This window comes from Netta rufina, assembly GCF_964035555.1.
Source record: "Netta rufina genome assembly, chromosome: 4".
NCBI lineage: Eukaryota > Metazoa > Chordata > Aves > Anseriformes > Anatidae > Netta > Netta rufina.
This window is the reverse complement of record NC_140127.1, coordinates 48,895,961-48,916,046: the sequence shown is the minus strand read 5'-3', so window position 1 is coordinate 48,916,046 and position 20,086 is coordinate 48,895,961. Positions and strand designations below refer to the sequence as shown.

At 39.5% G+C, this 20,086-nt stretch overlaps 1 protein-coding gene across 2 annotated transcripts in view; it reads left to right on the top strand.

Moving 5' to 3' along the window:
* KIT (KIT proto-oncogene, receptor tyrosine kinase) overlaps positions 1-20,048 on the top strand; it is a gene marked incomplete at its 5' end in the record, with an annotated part of 53,787 nt that extends 33,739 nt beyond the window's left edge. For both annotated transcript variants that reach the window (XM_084285604.1, XM_084285603.1), the window contains 14 exons: positions 2,841-2,955; positions 4,183-4,376; positions 5,489-5,595; positions 5,688-5,814; positions 6,069-6,173; positions 6,261-6,371; positions 8,040-8,193; positions 9,959-10,047; positions 10,360-10,487; positions 13,402-13,524; positions 15,766-15,877; positions 15,975-16,074; positions 16,746-16,851; positions 18,035-20,048. In XM_084285604.1, coding sequence (XP_084141730.1) covers positions 2,841-2,955; positions 4,183-4,376; positions 5,489-5,595; positions 5,688-5,814; positions 6,069-6,173; positions 6,261-6,371; positions 8,040-8,193; positions 9,959-10,047; positions 10,360-10,487; positions 13,402-13,524; positions 15,766-15,877; positions 15,975-16,074; positions 16,746-16,851; positions 18,035-18,160 — 1,697 coding nt within the window. In that variant the 3' untranslated portion in view covers positions 18,161-20,048. The remainder of the gene's footprint in view (positions 1-2,840; positions 2,956-4,182; positions 4,377-5,488; positions 5,596-5,687; positions 5,815-6,068; positions 6,174-6,260; positions 6,372-8,039; positions 8,194-9,958; positions 10,048-10,359; positions 10,488-13,401; positions 13,525-15,765; positions 15,878-15,974; positions 16,075-16,745; positions 16,852-18,034) is intronic.
* Positions 20,049-20,086: the final 38 nt, after the last annotated feature.

The following is a 20,086-nucleotide window of genomic DNA, read 5'->3' as shown; positions in this document are numbered from 1 at the left end:
TGGCAGGAGAGAATGTTTGTGATGTAGTTCTTCTGAATGGCTTGTCTGTGCAACCATCAGCATTCAGGTCTCCTTTCTTGCTTCAGCTACTGGTCTTGTAAGCAGTAAGATCAGCCTTGGGATACAATGAGGGTATTGAAGCCATCTCAGTAGAGCCCTGTTTACCATTCAGTGTGGCCGTGGTTGACTACAGACACTGCTGAAACAGATTTGATACACTTGACTCAGAAAGAGTTTCTTTTGGCATTTTGATGCAACTACTGCAAATATCTTTTTCATTTTGAAAAGAGGAGATGAAACAGATTGATTCTTCTGAGGGTTCATTTTTCAGGAAAAATAACCTCCTGTTTTCAGTAGCATGTAAAACGCTCATTGTTCAGGTATGGAACCCAAACTGCACAGCAATATAACATATTTTTTGAAATAGAGTAACTACCACAGGAGAGTCGTGTGGGTGGGCCAGATACTGGTCTAATTATGTGTTGTGACCTGGCATTGTTGTCAGTTGGGATTTTGCATAAGCTGCGATCTAGCTTCTGGTGTTTACAAGTCTGGCTCGGGCATGTAATCAGCAGAAAGCAATCAAACAGGTAAAACAGGATTCATAATCAGGAGGATATCTTCACGTAAACACAAATCGATGCTGAAGCATTTGCTGAAAGACATGAAAAACCCTGTGCAGAAATAGTTGCTTTTCATTTAAACACATTTAGCAATCGCATATGCTAATCTGAAACAATACTAAATTGCTAAAATAAAATGTAGTCAGTCATAGTAAGTGTGACATAAAGTAGGGAAGGAAGAAGCTCTGACATTAGGAGCCAAAAAGAAAATTACAATTTGACAAGCAGCATGCTGAACTGAGTTACAATTAAGAAATTGTAGAAATCTCCAGAGTGGCAAGATACTGTGCATCTAGTAATTAGCAGAGGAATCTTCGAACTGGTATCTCTGCATTTAGTGCAAAATAATATCTGGATTTAATTATAGTCAACAAAATACTATCTGTGCAGTTGGGACTCATACTGCAAGGAGAAAACTGGTCATGGTACTAGAGATCACGTGAAACCAAGATCAACATTTTTCTTGTCATTGCAATATGCAGTGAGCAAACAAGGAGTCACCATGATACTACAAAAAGATTCAATGCAGTCCAGAAAATGTGACTGCAGGAGGAAAGCTCTCTGGCTGTGATAATAGACAATACCTATTAAATGTTATTTTGTAGACATTTATTTCTCTGTGCTAAATGATGAAGTTGGTAATAAAAAGCAATTGATTCCACTATGTTGTCATGCAGAGCACTGAGTTAAAACAGAAGTGACCTCTTATGAGTCTTCTTTGCTGCATTCAGAATCAACATTAATAAGAGCTGAAAAGCAATTCATAAATTCAGCGAGATTAGAGGTTCAAGACATTTTTAAGAAAGTGCTACAGGTGCTGGGACAGACGCACAGCCAGAGTTTTATCATGTAACGTTGCCTAACACATAGCGTATACCTAAACAAACTGTTTGCACATGGCTAATTACAATTTCACAATTTAACCATGTTGGTAGAAGCTTCAGAAAGCTGAATTATGTATATTCCCTGAACGCTAAGACTGTGTACGATGCTGCGTGCTATCAGAAAGTTCTGCACCAAATGAGTAATGTTGAAAACCCATCTCAACATTTTGCAACAATGTTCGGTTCTGGGTGGTTTGCATAAAACACAACATTTGGATTTAGAAACGAAAGAACATTCGGTTCCTGTAACATGAGTCATGAGGAGATGCTACGTGATTGAGAATATACGTGTGTTTTATTGCCTCTAATTTAATCAGTGAGTAGAATATTCATTAAAAACTAACACCGTGCAGTCTTTGCGTGTGGATTTTATCTGCAATAAATCATCTTTCTTCCACTGTCATCAATACAGCCTCACAACTTTCTAGAACATCAGAAGTTCATCTTATATTTTGTAAAGTTTTATTAACTAATAATGGGCTATTAATTTGTACCAGGTGAGCAACATCATTGGAATATAGTCTGGTTTTGCCATTAACTTTATTTTTAACATAATTTGCAAGGAAGCTAAGATAGCTATGGGAGATGAAGCTTCTAATTCAAGTTTCCCAAGAAATACAACTTTCTAATATTTGCCAGAACCACGTAGATGTTGTCCTGGCCTGAAGGCAGCATCGTGGCATGAGGAACCAGGCAGCTTTGTAAACCACCACAGCAATCATGAATTATTGCTTGGACAGCTAATGTAGTCAGTCAAATACTAGCTTTCTCTACATGCAGCATTTCAGAAAGTGAGCCAGTTGGGCATTTTGGTATTGTTTTTTTACTGGGATGCCTTCTGTGGGGATGGGGACAGGTACTGGTTGCATTGCACTGCAGTTCTTTTTTGGGCTGTGCTGGTAATATTTGATAAAAAGAGCAGATGCAGAAGAGATGCGGTTTGACCCATTTAGTACAACTGTGGAGAAACTGTCTTTTTTTAGAGGCTGGTAAAGTCATCCTCTGCAGAAACTGGAACTGCCTTCTTGTTCCAAAACAAATGCGTCTTTGTTTTCTTAAACTCTGGGCTCTGCTGTTTCAGGATCTTTCATCAACCCCAATGCATGGTGGAGGTTAGGTGTTCTGAAATCCAGCCCATGCATTCAGTGTAAGAACTGAAATTTTCCCAGTGACACAGAACACCAGTTCAGGCCTGGATGCCCTTTTCTGTGGGAAGCTCAGTTCACCTTACTCCGTGGGTGATAATGCACACAAGTTGCTAGGGTGATGAGCACGTGGCATCTCAAATTCTGTGTTCCCATAAAAATGTTACTCTCATTTGTGTTTGTTGCAGCAAAACCAGAAATTCTCACTTTGGATATTCTCAGCAATGGCGTTCTCCAGTGTGTAGCAGCTGGGTTCCCAGCCCCTACCATATACTGGTATTTTTGCCCAGGAACTGAGCAGAGGTGAGTTAAGTAACCAGAGCTTCCAGAAATGACTCTACATGCCACATACACAATTTATAATTAAAAATTAAGACTTAAAAAATTACTTGGTAACTGTTACATTGCATCACTGTTTTCATCATTTTAGGTATTGCATTATTTGCAGTGGTTTGAGGGGAAGGGAGCACTACATTTCATTACTCCCCTTTGTATTCCAATGTTGAAGAGGGAATAATCAACATTTTCTGCTGAGGAAAAATAAAAGCCAAATTTTCTCTCTGCTGCAGGCTAGCTAAGGTTTTTATCAGTTTGGCCCCAAATGGCACACATTCTCAATGCAATTTCACAGAATGACAATCACAGAATCACTTGTGAATATGGCTGTTATCTTTCGTCTTATTGTGTAATGATATAATTTTTCAAGACATAAAGTAATTAGATTTCTATTCACATGAAGCATATGACAAGTAAACAAGTCTGGAGTTATTATGAATAAAACCTGATGTCTAGTTGCCATGCTTCTAAAAAGACAGTACAGTTTCACTGTGAAGTGAGCATTTGTGAAGCACATTTTAAGATTTTTGTTGACTTCCACTGTGCTTGCAGATCTCATACTAGCAAGTCATGTCTCCTACCTGCATAATATGTTTTATGCCTAAAATAATTATCATAATTTTTGTAATGTGTGCTCATATAGTGAATATGTGACATTGTTAACATTGCAATTAATTTTAAAAAAGGGTTGCAGACTTCTGACTAGTTTAACTAGCAGCATCTTGAAAGAACAAAACTGGCTGTTTCCTGGCTGCATATAAGCTTGGTGGTGTTGTAGGTGCATTATGGATTTTTCGTGGATTTTTTTGTGCTGTAATAAAGCAATGCCTGAGGAAAGTGTTCAAGAGTAGGAGATGGACCACAACTGCTTAAAGCTGAAACTGGAGATGCAGAATTTATGGTTACAAAACCCACGGTGGACTTACACACCTGTTTGTTTCCCTACTCAACAGCAAATGCAAAAACCTCATGGTTTCCACTTGGCTTGCTTTATAAGTTTCATCCACTACATAGGAGACAAGGAGAGTTGTGAGTAGGCTGGGTTTTGAGGATAAGATCTCCATCTCAGTCCCTTTGTGGAGTAGTGTGGTGTAATTACCTGGTGGTCTTGTTGTGACTGCCTTCACAGCAGGCCATGTCATTCATTCCAGGTAGCAGTCCACAGCAGGTAATTGTCAGCATTGTTTTCCCCAGGTGTTTTGATTCACCCACAATATCTCCCATGGATGTGAAAATCAGTTACACAAATTCCTCGGTGCCTTCCTTCGAGCGGATCCTGGTTGAGAGCACCATTAACGCCAGCATGTTCAGGAGCACCGGCACCGTCTGCTGCGAGGCTTCCAGCAATGGTGACAGGAGCTCTGCTTTCTTCAACTTTGCTATTAAAGGTATTGTCTGGAGTGAACAAGGCAGTGAACATGAAGGAATGGTTAATGCTGTTCAGCCCTTTCTGTCATGCAAGAATTCATCTTTTAAGTGCGCTGCTTTTGCCATAATAATGTTGATGGTACTGTGGCTGAGTGTATGATAATATATTACAGTACATGTTCTGCCTGCCAAAGTATAGCTTTCACTTCTCAGTTAATATTCTGGTATAGTATGTTTGCTGCTTCAAAACTACCAAGCAGTAGTTAGCCGTTTTCTCCTGCCTCTGCAGCATGATCTGGCACAGGGGCAAAGCACCTGCAGCATGGCACCAGGCTGCCTTCTCTCTATCCCTTTTTCTCCTCCTGTCTTTGTTTTAGCTATCATCTCTTTCAAGAAAAGTCTGCATTTTTGTATGTTTTTTACCGCGTCTCAGGAAAATGTGGTCCCAATCTTGACTGGAGCCTAAGGGCCCTGCTTTTGTAAAAGGAATAACAGCAACATACTGCAGAAGTGCCTTATGAGTTTTGTAGCAGTATTTGTGGGTTTGTTAAGAAAAAAAACACATACTAGAACACAGATGACTTGAAATATGTTTGTAAATCTTTACTTGCTTTGGAAAAAAAATCACGTGTTCTGCTGCTTCTTTTTTTCCCTGTTATAGCCAGATACAACATATAAACAAATAAGCCAGACTTGAGGTAGAACAGTATTCTTTCACTACTCTGTACAACATCTGCTTTTAAAGACTAGGTTGTAGAGATCACACTTGGGGGTGGGGGGGTAGGGGAGAGAGAGGAAGAGAAATTAGGACTTAGGAAAAGTCCCCTTAACAAGCTTCTTTCTGTGCCCTAAGCTGACTGTAATCACACTTTAATTGATCTCAGTGTTGTGCCTCCTGAGCTGGTGAAGCTGAGGCTCTTTGGGAAGCACGCCGCGTGGTTTCTGTGCCAGTTTTGGCCAGCACTGTCATTCTGGAGAAGTGGCTCTGAGGGACATGGAGTGCATCTGGGAAAACGGAAGCCCCAGACTGTGTTTCATAAGAAAGAATCAAGGAAAGCTTTTTCACCTGATTATTTTAAATGTAGTTTTTCATGCTTGGTATTCAAGCAGAGTTTTCTCTGTTTCTTTTCAGAGCAAATCCGTACCCATACCCTTTTCACACCTTTACTAATCGCATTTGGAGTCGCTGCTGGACTGATGTGCATCATAGTCATGATCCTGGTGTACATATATTTGCAGGTAAAATCAGCAACTCCTCTGCCTGAGTTGTTAAAGTGTAGGAGTTGCCTGGGGAAGCTTCAGGAGTGACAGCCGTTCTCTTTCCTTTTCAGAAACCCAAATATGAAGTTCAGTGGAAAGTTGTTGAAGAAATAAATGGAAACAACTATGTTTACATAGACCCAACACAGCTTCCTTATGATCACAAATGGGAATTTCCTAGAAACCGGTTGAGTTTTGGTTAGTTTATATTTATTTAATTTCATCTGCAAGGTGAAACCTTCAAGTCTCATATGAGACTTTGGTTAAACACAGCAGGGTTTTGTCAAAAAGATGTGCAGGAATGCAAATAGCGATAATTGCTCATGCTTACCTGGGGACAAAAAGCAAGCAGGTGTATATACACTATCTTCTCTAATATTGTAAAATAAAATGCCTTCCCTTCAGGAAGAAATGCTCCAAGTTCTTGTAAAGATTTTTTTTTTCTTTATTAGGCAAAACCCTTGGTGCTGGAGCTTTCGGAAAAGTTGTAGAAGCCACTGCTTATGGTCTATTTAAATCTGATGCCGCAATGACAGTAGCAGTAAAAATGTTAAAACGTAAGTTGCTGTAGTACGCTGCCCAATTTTTTCTAACTTCCTTCTGGTAGGTGTGCTATTTACTGAACATTGCGTTTTGCTTTGCAGCAAGCGCCCATTTAACAGAAAGAGAAGCCTTGATGTCAGAGCTAAAAGTTCTCAGTTACCTTGGTAACCACATTAATATTGTGAATCTACTTGGAGCTTGCACTATTGGAGGTAGGGTTATCAGCGGATATTGATTATTTGTGCTCCTTTTTTATTGTCAGAAGGAAGAACCTTACAAAGATGAATTCAGTGCTGCTAAGTATAGAAATCTTAAATACGTGTCTTCCTTAGGCAGGTTGCAGATCATCACGACTATCATCTGTGAATTCCTGAATCTAGGTTTTAGGCTCATCCTGCTAACAGTGACGAGACCACTGTAGCTGCAGCTAAAAATGAAGTTCTCTGAGAGGTGACAAAACATATAACTTAAGTTTTTTTCCTCCACCACACTGTTTCTCAGGAACGAGAAAAGATAAAACTTGCTGGTATTCAGGGGGAAATCAGCAGCCATACCTTGTACAGTCTTCCAGTCTTTTGACTGAAAAGTCAAAAGTCTTTTAACAGATCTTCTAGTCTTTCAAATAGAATGGCAAGTGTATCTGTTAATGCAGATGTAATGTTTAAGTACTCGAAAGTTGAGAAAAAGAGTTTCCCAAATGAAGCATTATACAACCCAAGTATTTTATATGCAATAACTTTGAAAATAAATATAAACAATAAACTTTTAAAAGTTTGTTTTCATATATAATGAAAGCTACAAAACAGCTGAAGTGTCAATACAGAGTGATGCTGTCACGTATTTTTAACTTATATGCTTTTGAGTATGAAAAATGTTGTTCCTTACAGAAGAACTTGCTCTTTAAGTTCTTGGTTCATTTTTTCAAAGAAAAGGAGATTGTAAAAATTCATAGCATTAAGCAAAGGCAAAGTGTTTCTCACTTTCACTTCTAATGATTTAAAAATAGGATGAAGCAACTTTAAGTAGTCAGCAAACCAGAATCACTGGCCTGAATGCATATCTGTCTCAGCTGAAGAAATGTGGGGTCTGTGAGCAAATCCCACCACAAACGCTGCTTTCACTGTTAGTAAAGCTATAATTATGAACTGCAGAAAAATGGAAATCAGCTATTGAGGTTAGGAAATGGTGGTACAGAATAACCTTACAGTTGAAATAACATGCAGCATGATTACATATTCAGGGGCCATAGCTGCAGTCATTCACTCAGAAAACATATATTTGATCTATAAACATCCGTGCTGGAGATGACTTGATTCTCCTTTCCGATTTCATTTTAATATTCTAAGACCTTGTGCAGTGTAGTTTTCTGTCGCAGCAGGCTGTTCTGTTTGAATGATTTTTCCTATTATACTGCGGAATATAACACTCTACATCATTTCCAAAACATTACTGAAGGAGTGTGAAGCTCTACTGTAAACAGAAGTGAATCAAAAGGATTAATGTTTGAAGCTTGAATTACTCGAATGTTTGGAACAAATAACTTCCTTCAGGAAGTGAGCAAAATCAAACAGATGTGTCTGGCCAGACACATTATCACATGAAGAAAGAGAAAAAGACTTATTTGTTTAATTTTTTGTACAATGCTATACTATTGAGGGGGGTGAAAATTAATTGGGAGTGACACAGCTTTAGCTGGACAATAATCTGTGAAAGGGAAGATGCTGGGTTGCTTGTCTGTAACTTTTCAAGTCTAGACAGCATTAGGCAGTGTGATCTTTGATAGACCAGCCTGTGTGCTTAGCTGAATGCTGTCTTTGTGTAAGGTTTTCTGCCTTGAAGACAATGCTCACCTGCTTTCTCAACCTCACATACATCTACAGGACCCACACTGGTCATTACAGAATACTGCTGCTATGGTGATCTCTTAAATTTTCTGAGGCGGAAGCGAGATTCGTTTATTTGTCCAAAACATGAAGAACACACAGAACATGCAGCTGTTTACGAGAACCTTTTGCAGCAGGCAGAGCCCTCAGCGTAAGTGTGACCTGCTGAAATGTACTTGTGTTTTCAGGAGATTGAGAAGGAGGGGATAAAGGAGGGGATATCGAAGTTCATTAGGGATGAAAAACTAGAAGTTTTTCATGCAGCAGGCTTTGAAGATTCTTTGCTGTGTAAGGAAACAATTTAGTTAAAGAGATGATTTGTACAGTGGGTGGCTTATTCTAACAGAGCTCAATTCATTGTATACACTCTGTGGTTTACTTCTTTATCAAATTTCCTGTAGTTATTTCATGCAGCTCCTTGGCTCCAATCTTCATATGTATTTGTGTTTATCATTACTGTGTTCAACATTGGCAGTGCTCATTTAGCAGCTTGAATAACAATCCCCCCAGTGTTGTGGTGTTAATATTCTGGATTCTCACAAGTTCCTGCCTTCAGAAATGACTTTCTACAACCAAAACAGTGCCTTACAGTGTTAGAGGCAAGCTGCCCCTGGTAGCTCACTGGATTGTGTGATGCTCCAGCATCACACAATCAGAGATTGCTCTTGTACTTTTATTTTTCAGTTACTTCATCTGTATGTTTTTAGCAGTTCAGTTTTAGATCAAGCCCAAGTTCTTTCTGAGTACATTTCCAAGCATGTTTCCTGCTAACTCCTTCCTTTTGCAAAGTGAGGGAGACATAATTTTCCAAAACCTAGGATCTGCTACAATACCTGCCCATTTTTTATTTTCAGTCTGTTCACTGCCCCAGTGGGCCCATCACTCTGTGTTGGCAGGCACAAAGCAACCAGGAAGCCCCTTAGGAGGTGATAACATCCTTTTTTTCCCAGCAATGCATAGTGCTAGTGAATCTGTTTGTGCTGTGGCAATAAATGCATGGATAGATGGTGATACCAGGGAGGTTGGTACCACAGATACCATGAACACAAAGCTATGAGTTGCTATAGGAGGTCTGTCTTCTTCTTAGTACAAGGATATCACTGTTTGGGCTTATTTTGTAAATTGAGGTATTAACGAGGGGGTATTTACCAAATTCGTGGATTAGTATTTACGGTAATGTTGCAGCTGCTGAATGTTTCACATGTGTTTGTGGTTTGGTGGTGACTAAAGCTGTCAGTGATCTCATAGCTACTTTCCATGTTAGCAATGTGGCTGCACTTATTGCCCATAAACTAAACAGATACTTCAGGATAAAGAAGGACTATGGTATAAGTTCTAATGGCAGGAAAGTGAAAAATGCCAAAGTGCATCTGTCGTTTCTAAGGGGGCCTAACTTTATAAACCATGCAGTATGAAAATTAGTACAGTTGCAATGTATATATTGATAAGAAAACTTAAACACATAGCAAATGACTTTCCCAAGCCTTGGCTGACTCTTTGAAATACATGTGAATCCACTCAGAGACTTAGGAAGCTCTGAACTTGGTATTTTTTACCATTTGTCTTCTGCATTTCAATTGCCACTTCAGTTGCTGAAATGCTAGTAGAAACTGGCCCAAGCAGAAGGAAGCCCTAGCAGGTCCTGTGAAACACTGGGTCATTAGTTTATAGAGGCTGAAGTCTATATAAGTAGTATACGTAGGAAAGGTTTTGTTTGCTTACCTGATGCATTGTTATCTGTACTGATAAACCTCTCTTTCTGTACAAGTCTTTTCTCATCTTTTTTACTGCCCATGTTTTTCTAATCATCCCTAAAGCATTGTATTCAGAAGGTCAGTGTAATCATCTTTCTGTTTGGATTGCTTTTGAGGTCTTTTTACCTAAATTATATTTCTTTTCATCTGCTGCCTTTGCAGTGATGCTGCCAATGAGTACATGGACATGAAACCAGGAGTGTCATACGCAGTCCCCCCAAAAGCTGATAAAAAAAGACCAGTAAAGTCTGGTGAGTACAGTGATGAAAAATTGCTGTTAGGAGTGTAGAGAAGAAGACTTTATGGATTTTTTCATGTTACTTCTCTGGTGGATGGGGACAGTTAAAAAAACCATGAGACGGCTTAAAAAAGAACAATGTGCTAAATTACAGTCTTCTATTTTTCCACACTTAAATGAAGTGTCACTATTATATTTTGCTTTGAGCTATTTATGTGGCTCTAGTTGTAGTGCTTATTCAGATTGCTGATCTGTTTAACATAAGACTGTTTCTAGATGATTATACCTGGTATGCTCAAAAGCTGTTGATGTTTATATTGTGTAGGATCCTACACTGATCAGGATGTTACCCTTTCCATGCTGGAAGATGATGAACTTGCTCTAGATGTTGAAGATCTACTAAGCTTCTCTTACCAGGTGGCAAAGGGCATGAGCTTCCTTGCCTCTAAAAATGTAAGTTAATGTCATGTGTTGGAAGACAACAGATGAACTCATCCGAGCTTGGGAGGTGATTCTTGCAGGTTCGATCTTCAGCTCTTCACTTGTTTTCTGTAGCACACAGGTAGTTAAGTGAAAACTTTTGATAGCTTTGGAGACACCAAAACCTGCATGAGTGAGCCTGGAGGAGTTAGTTTTTCAGGCTTCTCTGGTGTATGGCAATTAGATGGAGTTCATGAAAGAACCAGAAAAACTTAACATGTGGACATCCTCAAAAGCAATTAAATCTTGAGAGTTTAAGATTTATTCTCTGTGGCATTGCTGGAGAGTTTACAGACTAAAGAACATTGAGAAGATGGCTGATCTGTTTGCGTAAAAGCGCCTTGAGTATCTGTTCAGTTTTAAACAAAGCTGCACTTCCATGTCTCACGCTGAATACTGCCTTAAACAGGGCAGTCATCACACTGTATACTTTTTTTTTTTTTTTTTTTTTAAACATTATGGCTTAATGTACAAGGTACATCTTGTTTTTTTTTTTTCTTTTTTTAATTTTCTTAAAAAGACAGAATCAGCCTAGAGACCCACAGATGATCTTCATTGGCTACACTAAGCATAACAGACACTCTCCAGGTTTCTTGGGAGAGGCACGGCAAAACAGAAAGGGTCTGATAAAGAATACAGGTTTTAAACACTGCATAATTCTGATCTTTCTGTGGCATCTCCTACATTATTCTTCAAAAATGCTATTCACTATGTAAACATTGTGACAGGATAGTACAGGTGCACCTTGGATAAAGGGGGCAAAAAAAAAGGAAAAAAAAAATCAAAACAACCCTTGAGCAATTGATGGTAATTCTGTGAAACTGCATTAATAGTGGGAAATGTGGCTTTCATTCTGCTGCAAAGCAAGTCCACAATAAAACTTGATTTTTTTCCGCCCATTTCTCCTTCCAAACCCTTAGAAGTATTTTTTTTCTATCTGTTGCCAGCTTCAAAACGGACCCAACAGACAAACATGTTGCATTACAGATTTTAATGGTCTTTACCAGACTCCTGCATTCTGCACTATTCAGGACGTCCAGTGCTTAGCACGCATATTTTTTCTCTATTCTTCCTTTCCTTCAGAATAACCCCAGGATTCACTGTGCATCATTCCCAGTGATTGTTTTTGTTATATTTTTTCCCTTGATAAAAAAAAACACACTGTGGAGTTGAGTAGCAGAAGTGATAATGAATATTACACCACAGCACCATGAGCTTGGGAAGTAACACGTAGTATCTGTTCGACAGTGCAGAATTAATGGCTTTATCGCACAATTAAGTTACACTGTGCTAACAGTTTCTGTGCTTGGTCCTCTTCAGTCATTGTGTATGTAGAGGCTCTTAGCTTCAGCTAGGGAATGCAGAGTGGCTTGAGATGATGGGTAAGAAGCTTCAGATTGCCTCATGCCCTCGGGAATGGTCCACTCAGCCCAACATCACAGAGTGCCCAGCTGCTTTTTTGCAACTCATTTTTGTATCCAGGCTCAGAGGCATAAAAGTGCCTCTGTGAGAGAGGAGGAACAGCAGTCTGTCCTGGGGGTATAAGTCCCTTATCAAGCACACGGTGCCTTGATCACAAGACTCTTCTTCCTCCCATAGACAAAGTCTGTATTCAAGGCAAACTGCACTGCTTCTGGAGGAAAAAGGCAGAGAAGCTGGACATTTGGGCATTCCAGCACTTTTACTGCTTCAGTGTAGTTAAAGCTCTCAGCTTTAGGTATGCGAAGTGAAGATAGGGATTGGGATGCAATGAGAGTCCCCCGGGACACTAATTGTCATTAAACATAGTTCCTTCTGTAAGCATGCCAAGGAGGCAGAGATTACATTGCTTATGTGACTTGCAGTTATCATTTTGAATTCGATTTGCTTAACTCTCCTGATATTTTAAGTAATTTTTTTTTTTTTGGTAGGGAATTCCACAGGTTTCATATTTCAAGGAAAAAACTGCAGAGAAAAATTGAACAATTCAGCTACTTTTTAGACAGCCGTTCCCTGCGTATTGTATACCATCAGCACAGCAGGAGCTTAACACTGTCCCTTCTAGATGAAAAAAGAGATCATTTCATTAGAGAAATACATCCATTCTCTAAGAAATACAGATGGGCTCTGGTTGCACACAAAGAAAACACAACTGCTGGAAAACTCAGCCACCCGTCTGGAGCTGCAGTTGCAAACATGTGCACACTTCTCAGATGAGTGCTGGAACATAAGCTAGCAAGGTCATCAAACATGTGACGTTCATAGAAAGATATACTAGCCTGTGAAGATTGACAATATTATCAAATATTTAGGCCTGCTTATTTAAACTCTCCAAGGTACTTAATACCTTAAGTTTTTCAGAGGAGGTTTTTGAAGTGGGATTCAGTTTTCTAACTTGTATGCTTTGAATCGTTACCACAATTTTCCCTGTTTTCAGCTCTTTCCCCTCAGTCACAATAGCCACATAATAAAAGACTGGAATTATTTCAGAGACAAACCACATTTTCTTCTTATTTGTCCCATGTTAGGAAGCAGGCCAATTGCTTCTTATCAAAAAGTCAGAGAAAAAATTCTGTCCCTGGCATAGACGTTAAGTACATTAAGTACATTAAAATTTAGCTGCAAATGTGAATTGCTGGAAAATTCAAAGTGACGGCAGGTGTTTTTTTCTAAAATAAATAAATGCATAGGCAGCCTTAACTGTGTGGATCAATGTCATGGTAGTAAACATACTATACAATTTTTAATCATTTGAGTACACTTATTAACATATGGATTCATTATGACTTTCAGCTTGCTACAAAATGCATAATGTAGTAAGTTTATAGCTAAGAAAGCATGTAACCAAGCAACAGTCTGTTAAGAATATTATAAAATAACTTTGTTTGTTTGTCTGTTTGTTATTTAGTGCATTCATAGGGATCTGGCCGCAAGAAATATTCTTCTCACTCATGGTCGAATAACAAAAATCTGTGACTTTGGCCTGGCAAGAGATATAAGGAATGACTCAAATTATGTGGTCAAAGGAAACGTAAGTATATGTGATGCTTTATCCACCCGTTTTAAGTTAGGGGCGTTCTTGTCTCAACTTGCAAAAAATCTTTCTTAGACCAAAATCTCAATTTCCCAATCCTGCTGTTAGGTTTGTGCTGGTCAGGAATATGAAAAGGGGCAATTGCTGATGTAGATGCATGTGTTGACAAAAGCCCTCATATATACATGTTGTTATGCTGGAAAAAAACATCTGAATGCATGTCATGGTGGAGGAGATGTTTTTGCTGCACCAGTATAACACACCATCTCTCTGTTACATATGAATATACTAGAAGTTACAGCTCTGTGACTAATTGCACGTTTTGCTACTGCAATATTCTGACAGGTCAACCCTAAAAAAAAAAAAGATTTGAAACTTTTGCTGTATGTTACTGAAATAGTTTATTTTTGAAATATCTAAATATTCAGGGGGTTACATCCTGGTTTTTGCTATAAAACATCACTCAGACAATGGAAATGGGATTCTAAAGTCTGAATTTATTGATTAGGGCATAGTGAAAGGTTAGAAAGCCTTAGTTTTCTCTGATTCTATATACAGATTTTAACCCTGTATGAATAACAACTACAGCTTTAACTCGCAGCTATAGGTCAAATCCTGTAATAGTACAAGACAACAAATGGAAAAAGTATAAAACCTATTCAGAAGAGTACCCATTACACTAGTACCTACCAGACACTTTGAAGCAATGAAGATTGCATTGTCAGTATTTGAAGTCCCCTTTAAAGAGTAGTAAAAGGAACCCTGCTACAAAAGAAAATCAAGCCTGTCTGTGATTAAAACTGGAGAAGTATGCTATGAGGTAGAGGTCTTTTTGCATCTGAAACTTATTTTTGCTGCCTGTATTAATGTTTTAGGTCTGCATCAGGTATGTGCAGCTATCTAAGGCCTTCAGGGTACTCTCATCTCACACTTGCACCATTTTTCAAAGAAAAAAAGGTCCTCCCCCTCCCAGCTGACTGCTCAGCAGTCAAGGGTCAGTCACTTGTTATGGACTTGACATGATCTGAAGGTTGCCCATCCAGGTGTCTGGTATCTTCATAACTGATGAAGAGAGCAAATCCCACAAGTCTCAGTGAAGTGGTTTACCAAGCTCAGTTAACCTGTTCATGGCTCCTCGGGTATCTCGGATATCTCTGATGCTATGCTGTCACTCAGCAGTCCCTTGATGTCCCAGGTACCTACAGCATCCCCGCTGTAGGCTCTGGGAAAGAAGGTGTTTTTGTGTTTGTCTTTGACAATAAAGTTGGTACCAGCCCCTCAATGGCTAGAAGTTGAGATTAGGAAACGATGGGAACCCAAATAATTCAGGAGTGGCTGTATTGTCAAAACATTGAGTGGCATTTACTGTATAAAAGCTGCTTTCAGGCTCAGGGTCAGGTCAGGAGCTGCTTGATCCGTCAAGGCTGGTAGGAGTGGGAAGTGCAGATCCGCAGCTTAGGCGGGAAGTGGGCAGTAAGTAATTAAATTTTACGTGTCTAGGCCACACTTTACGTTTCCTGAGTTGTCTGACAACAGGATTTTACTTAGCCTGAAAGGGTCAGAAGAGGATAGGCTGCAGCTGCCCTGGGAGAGAGGAAGCAGTGGCCGCAGAAGGCATCTGTTTGCATCTGGCCTGATCTTAACCCAGATGAAGGCGTGCTGGGGCAGGATAAATGCTTAGGACAGAAGCCTGGCTGGCTCCCACAGTCAGACAAGAAAAGGGCAAAGTAGGGAGAGGAAAGACTTTGTCTGTTCCCACAGAAATGTATGAAATATGTCAATATATATTTGTATCAGGTGAATTTTCTTTTTTTATTATTTTTTTTCTCATACATCAAAGAGCTTAAGCAGTCCTAATTGTTGACTAAAGCCTTGAAACACTGTATGTAAGGTAGCTAGTCCACAGAAGACTTGAGTGTTTGCATAAGAAACCATGCCATGTTCATAGGGATTATTTTCCTCTGACTTCCTGCTATTCTTTATAAACCATCGCACAGTATGTAGAAAGTCAGAATACAGGGAACTGCACAAGTTTGGTATACCCATAGAGAGATGAATCAGTAACAACAGTGCAGCACATGGAGTCTCTAAAACCAGGGATTTCCATTTTTGGCTGGATTCTTCTATTGAATTAACATGTATTTACAGCACATAATAAGTATAAACAGTTGATTTTATGTTGTAATTTTTTTACGCCTTATGACCATTGTCTTAATGTAACCCTTTTTCCCTGGAAAGGCTCGTCTCCCTGTGAAGTGGATGGCACCTGAGAGTATTTTCAACTGCGTTTACACTTTTGAGAGTGATGTCTGGTCTTATGGGATATTGCTTTGGGAACTCTTCTCTTTAGGTAAGCTCCATCAAAATCTGTACTTCAGGGGACTTCCATTTCATCTTGGTTTTGCTCCATATGTAGAAACCCCATTGCTCACCTCTTCTCCCAACAGGCAGCAGCCCATATCCAGGGATGCCCGTGGACTCCAAGTTCTATAAAATGATCAAGGAGGGATACAGGATGTTCAGCCCTGAGTGTGCACCCCCTGAAATGTAAGTGAGCAACCAGCACCTCCAGTCACCACACATAAGCAGCAGTGCAAAGGAAGGGAACCTTCCACATTTGCATGAAGACTCTTTGTACTGCACCATTTTTTTTGTTTGTTTGTTGTTTTTAATTATTTTTTAAGTTCTTTAACATTTAAAATAATTCATATAGTCTAGCCAGTGTAGTATATGTCAGTATTGCTACAAGCAATGTAACACACTCATGCCTTGTACCATCTGATCACTTTGTCTTGGTATCTGCTCCATGTCAGTAACTTATTGACAGATCACAGCATGTATTACACATTTTTAATTCCGATGAAGCAGTCAGTGAGATGTATCATCGGGCTGTACAGCGTCTGCGTTTGTGCTGTATTTCTGACTGCAAGAGGACTGACTACTTATCTTCTTCATGAGCTGTCTCCAATTCACTGTGTTGTAAATGGCTTGGTAGTTAGCAAGCTGTCAAAGAAAACTGTGTCCAGAGACTCTCATTAGCACTGACTCCTTTGTTGTCATAAGCACAAGCGTTAGCAGTGCTATTTCTTTTCTTAAAACTCATTTAAACAACATTAACTGTGCAAATGGGTCACATTTTTCTGTCAAATAACAATGCAGGTGAGATAAAAACTCTTAGGTTTCCTCATCAGCAGTACTTAATTTTAGTGTCTTTGCAGGTATGACATAATGAAGAGTTGCTGGGATGCTGATCCTTTACAGAGACCCACATTTAAACAGATTGTACAGCTGATAGAACAGCAGCTTTCAGATAGTGCCCCCCGGGTAAGTTTTGACTCCAAAAAACTGATGATCTGTATGGAGCCCAAGCAGTTTCAAACAAGACATTAGACCAGAGCTCAGAAGAATACAGAACCTTCATTAATTTTCCAGTGTTATTTATATAGCTCTGCACTGTAAGTGTGGGTGATAGGAGAGATGTATGGGCTACTCACTTTTTCCTTCTCATGTCGTTAGGCAGTAGGTGTCTAAGCCTGTACATGAAACAGGGACCACCAGCTGGAGAAGACTCTATACAGGGTTGATGTTTCTCACTCAAAATATACTTAATAATTTTGATCTTACAAAACGTAGTGCTACTGCTTAGACTCATCTTTCTTAAACTATGAGAAAATCTGTTCATCTGGGAAAAATCTCAGACATTAGGTATATTTAGCTGTAATTAGAAAAACTTTCTAAAGGAAGGAGTTGAGCTTTTGCTGCTCCTCAGCCTCTTATTTCACATAGCTGTATTTATATAATCCGTGAGGTATGTTGTGACAAGTATATTCACCATTCTTTTGGCCATTCCCTAGTAAAAGCATGTCTAGAAGGTAACTGGACAAAACAGTGCAAAGAAAAAGTGGAGGCACATCAGAGACTTGTATTTTCTCTCACAATACCACTGAGTGTAACTGGGTCTTAGAAAAGCAAGTTTAAACTGTGGTTTAAAAATAAAGCTTCCTTTTACCTTCTAGATGTCTTGTTTGGGCACAGAGTGCATGGCTTCCTGACAATTTGAGAAAAGAGGAAACTGAAAGCTGCTGGTGTTCAATTGCATCCTGCAACATATTTTTGGCAGGTGCAGGCATTATCAAAACAAAAACAAGAATGTGAAGAAAATATTACCGAGGTTTCTGGGGGGCATTCTAGTAATAACTAGAGCTGTGTTTTTTCAAGCTCAGTTTAAATTTAGTATGCTGCTAAATGTAATAATAAATAAATAAATAAATACAGTATGTTGCAGTGGTTTTAGTAATGGAGGTTGGGGTCCTTGACTCTTAAAAATGCTGTTATGCCCAAGACCTGTTCAAACTGTGTGTTTAGCTTTGTAAAGAAACACCTGAGCTGGATGCTCCTCAGGTGGTGTAGCAGAGTGGGAAGTGGCTCACAAAGGTGAGCTCTCCAGGTACGTGTGAAGGGACAGAGTGATCTGCAGGGAACTGACAGCAGTGTTTGGCTTCTGCAGGTCTATGCAAACTTTTCAACTCCGCCTTCCAGTCAAGGAAATGCTACAGATCACTCCGTGAGGATTAACTCAGTGGGTAGCAGTACTTCATCTACTCAGCCTCTCCTGGTACGTGAAGATGTTTGAATGGTGCCTGGAAGAAGAGGAGCCCAGGTGTACTCGCTGTTTGTATTGTGCAGGGGGTGAGAGAGGGAGGACTTCAATAATTTCTCTTACTTTTACTCACTACTACCACTGTGTAGCTGAAATGTTGTTGTAATACTGTTCTTTACCACACACTGTTTCACATAAACTTAATCTGTTGAGCACGGTTACAGGCATCATTGCAATGTTAACTGAAGCTGTATATATTTTGCTATATTGTGTGTATTTGCAGTAGAGCGCCAGATCTGAAGGAAAAAAAAAAAGAAATCCTGAGCCATGGTGTGGAATGAGATGACTACAGATCAAACCAAATCTGCAGCGATCCTTCTCTGGATCCATGCCTGGAAAGCATGTAGTCACTCTCTAGTTAATCTTGTTTTGTTGAATTTAAGAAATAAACATATAAAGCTAACTGCTTTGCAGCCCCCTTTCCACATCCAGCCAAGCCAGAGAAGCTTTCCCAGACAGATACTGCAGGTCAGAGGCCAGCAAGTGGTCTGTGGGTACCTGGGCAAGAGAGGTGTATGTCCAAAGGACGTGGTGGTCTGCACAGCAGCAAACACACCAGAGGGCACTGGGGCTTGAACCAGTGGTAAGGAAAAGAGTGTGGACCTCGGTCTTCATCTCCTACCTGTGCTGTCAGCCATGCAGACTTGTCACTAGGTTTCTGTGGGTCCACATCCCACTGGCCTGTCCCTGCTGGGTCACATCCCACCACAGAGCATCCCCCACAGCTGAAGCCGGAGGGATGAGATACTTGATAAAAGCCAAGTCCCAAAGTGTTCACCAAAGATAGGTGGGACATGCTGAGATGGTCAAAATACAGGAAGAGGGTCGTTTACAGTAAATGGTGTGTTGGGAGGAGAGGCAGTTTAACGAGTCATCTTATCTTGGAAAGAGCAGAAGCAAAAAATTCTGTCCTGGGGGCCCTTTGCTTATCTTGTCATACCCAGGTGAATATTTCTCACAGGCCAGCTTGGATAATGCTCGCTGAAAAGGGCTATTCCCCCTGTGACAAGTCATTTCATCTTTCCATCTCTATAGCAGTGCTGAGATCATAATGAAGAAGAGCTTAACTGGGAAGCACTGAATTTTTAAATGGGTGCGGTCTTGTTTGACAGATATGAGGCTTTGGGGTCAGTATCTGTTGTGCTTAAGTATCTTGTAACCCCTTTTCTTCCCATCAGAAACACTGCTGGTTCTTTTTTTCACCTTTGTTTCTGTCACCTAGAAATTAGCATTGAGAGAAGCATTTTTCAGAGACAGAGTACTAGTTAAGTACCTATTTATTTACAATGCACTTAAGCACTCTGTAACTTATACTTTACCAGGAGTTTGGTTGAGTTTACATGCATTTTAAATATGTAACTAACTGCCCAAATGCAAGATAATTGTAAATACACACACTATTTTAGGTAATGTTGAATACCACACTCTTTATATACCTGTGCATTTGGTTTATTGTTACAGGAATTTGTCTTTCAGAGTTAGTCAAAAAGTAGCCATTTGCACTGAACTTACATAGGCTGTTGCACCTTTCCAAAGTTAGCCAGTTGTTTGGAGGCACTCTTATGCATACTTGTTGTTGAGCATTTTCAGTTTAATGCTATAAAAGCTCTTTCGTAGTGTGTTGGCTTTCAGAGCAACTGTAGACAAACTAGTTGTTATAATTATAGATGTCTCGGTACTTAATGGACACTTAGCTGAAAGAGGTTTGGGTTTTTTCGTTCTTAAAATTTATATTTTTATAATTTGGGGATTTTTGAAACTTATTTTGCAATGGCTTGGTGTTCTGAATGGTTTTATGCATTGTTTTTGTAAATATGGAAATGTAGCAATAATGTCCTTTTGACTATTCTCAGTCCTTGAGTCTCAAAAATATTTTTATATATATATATGCAAAAACTA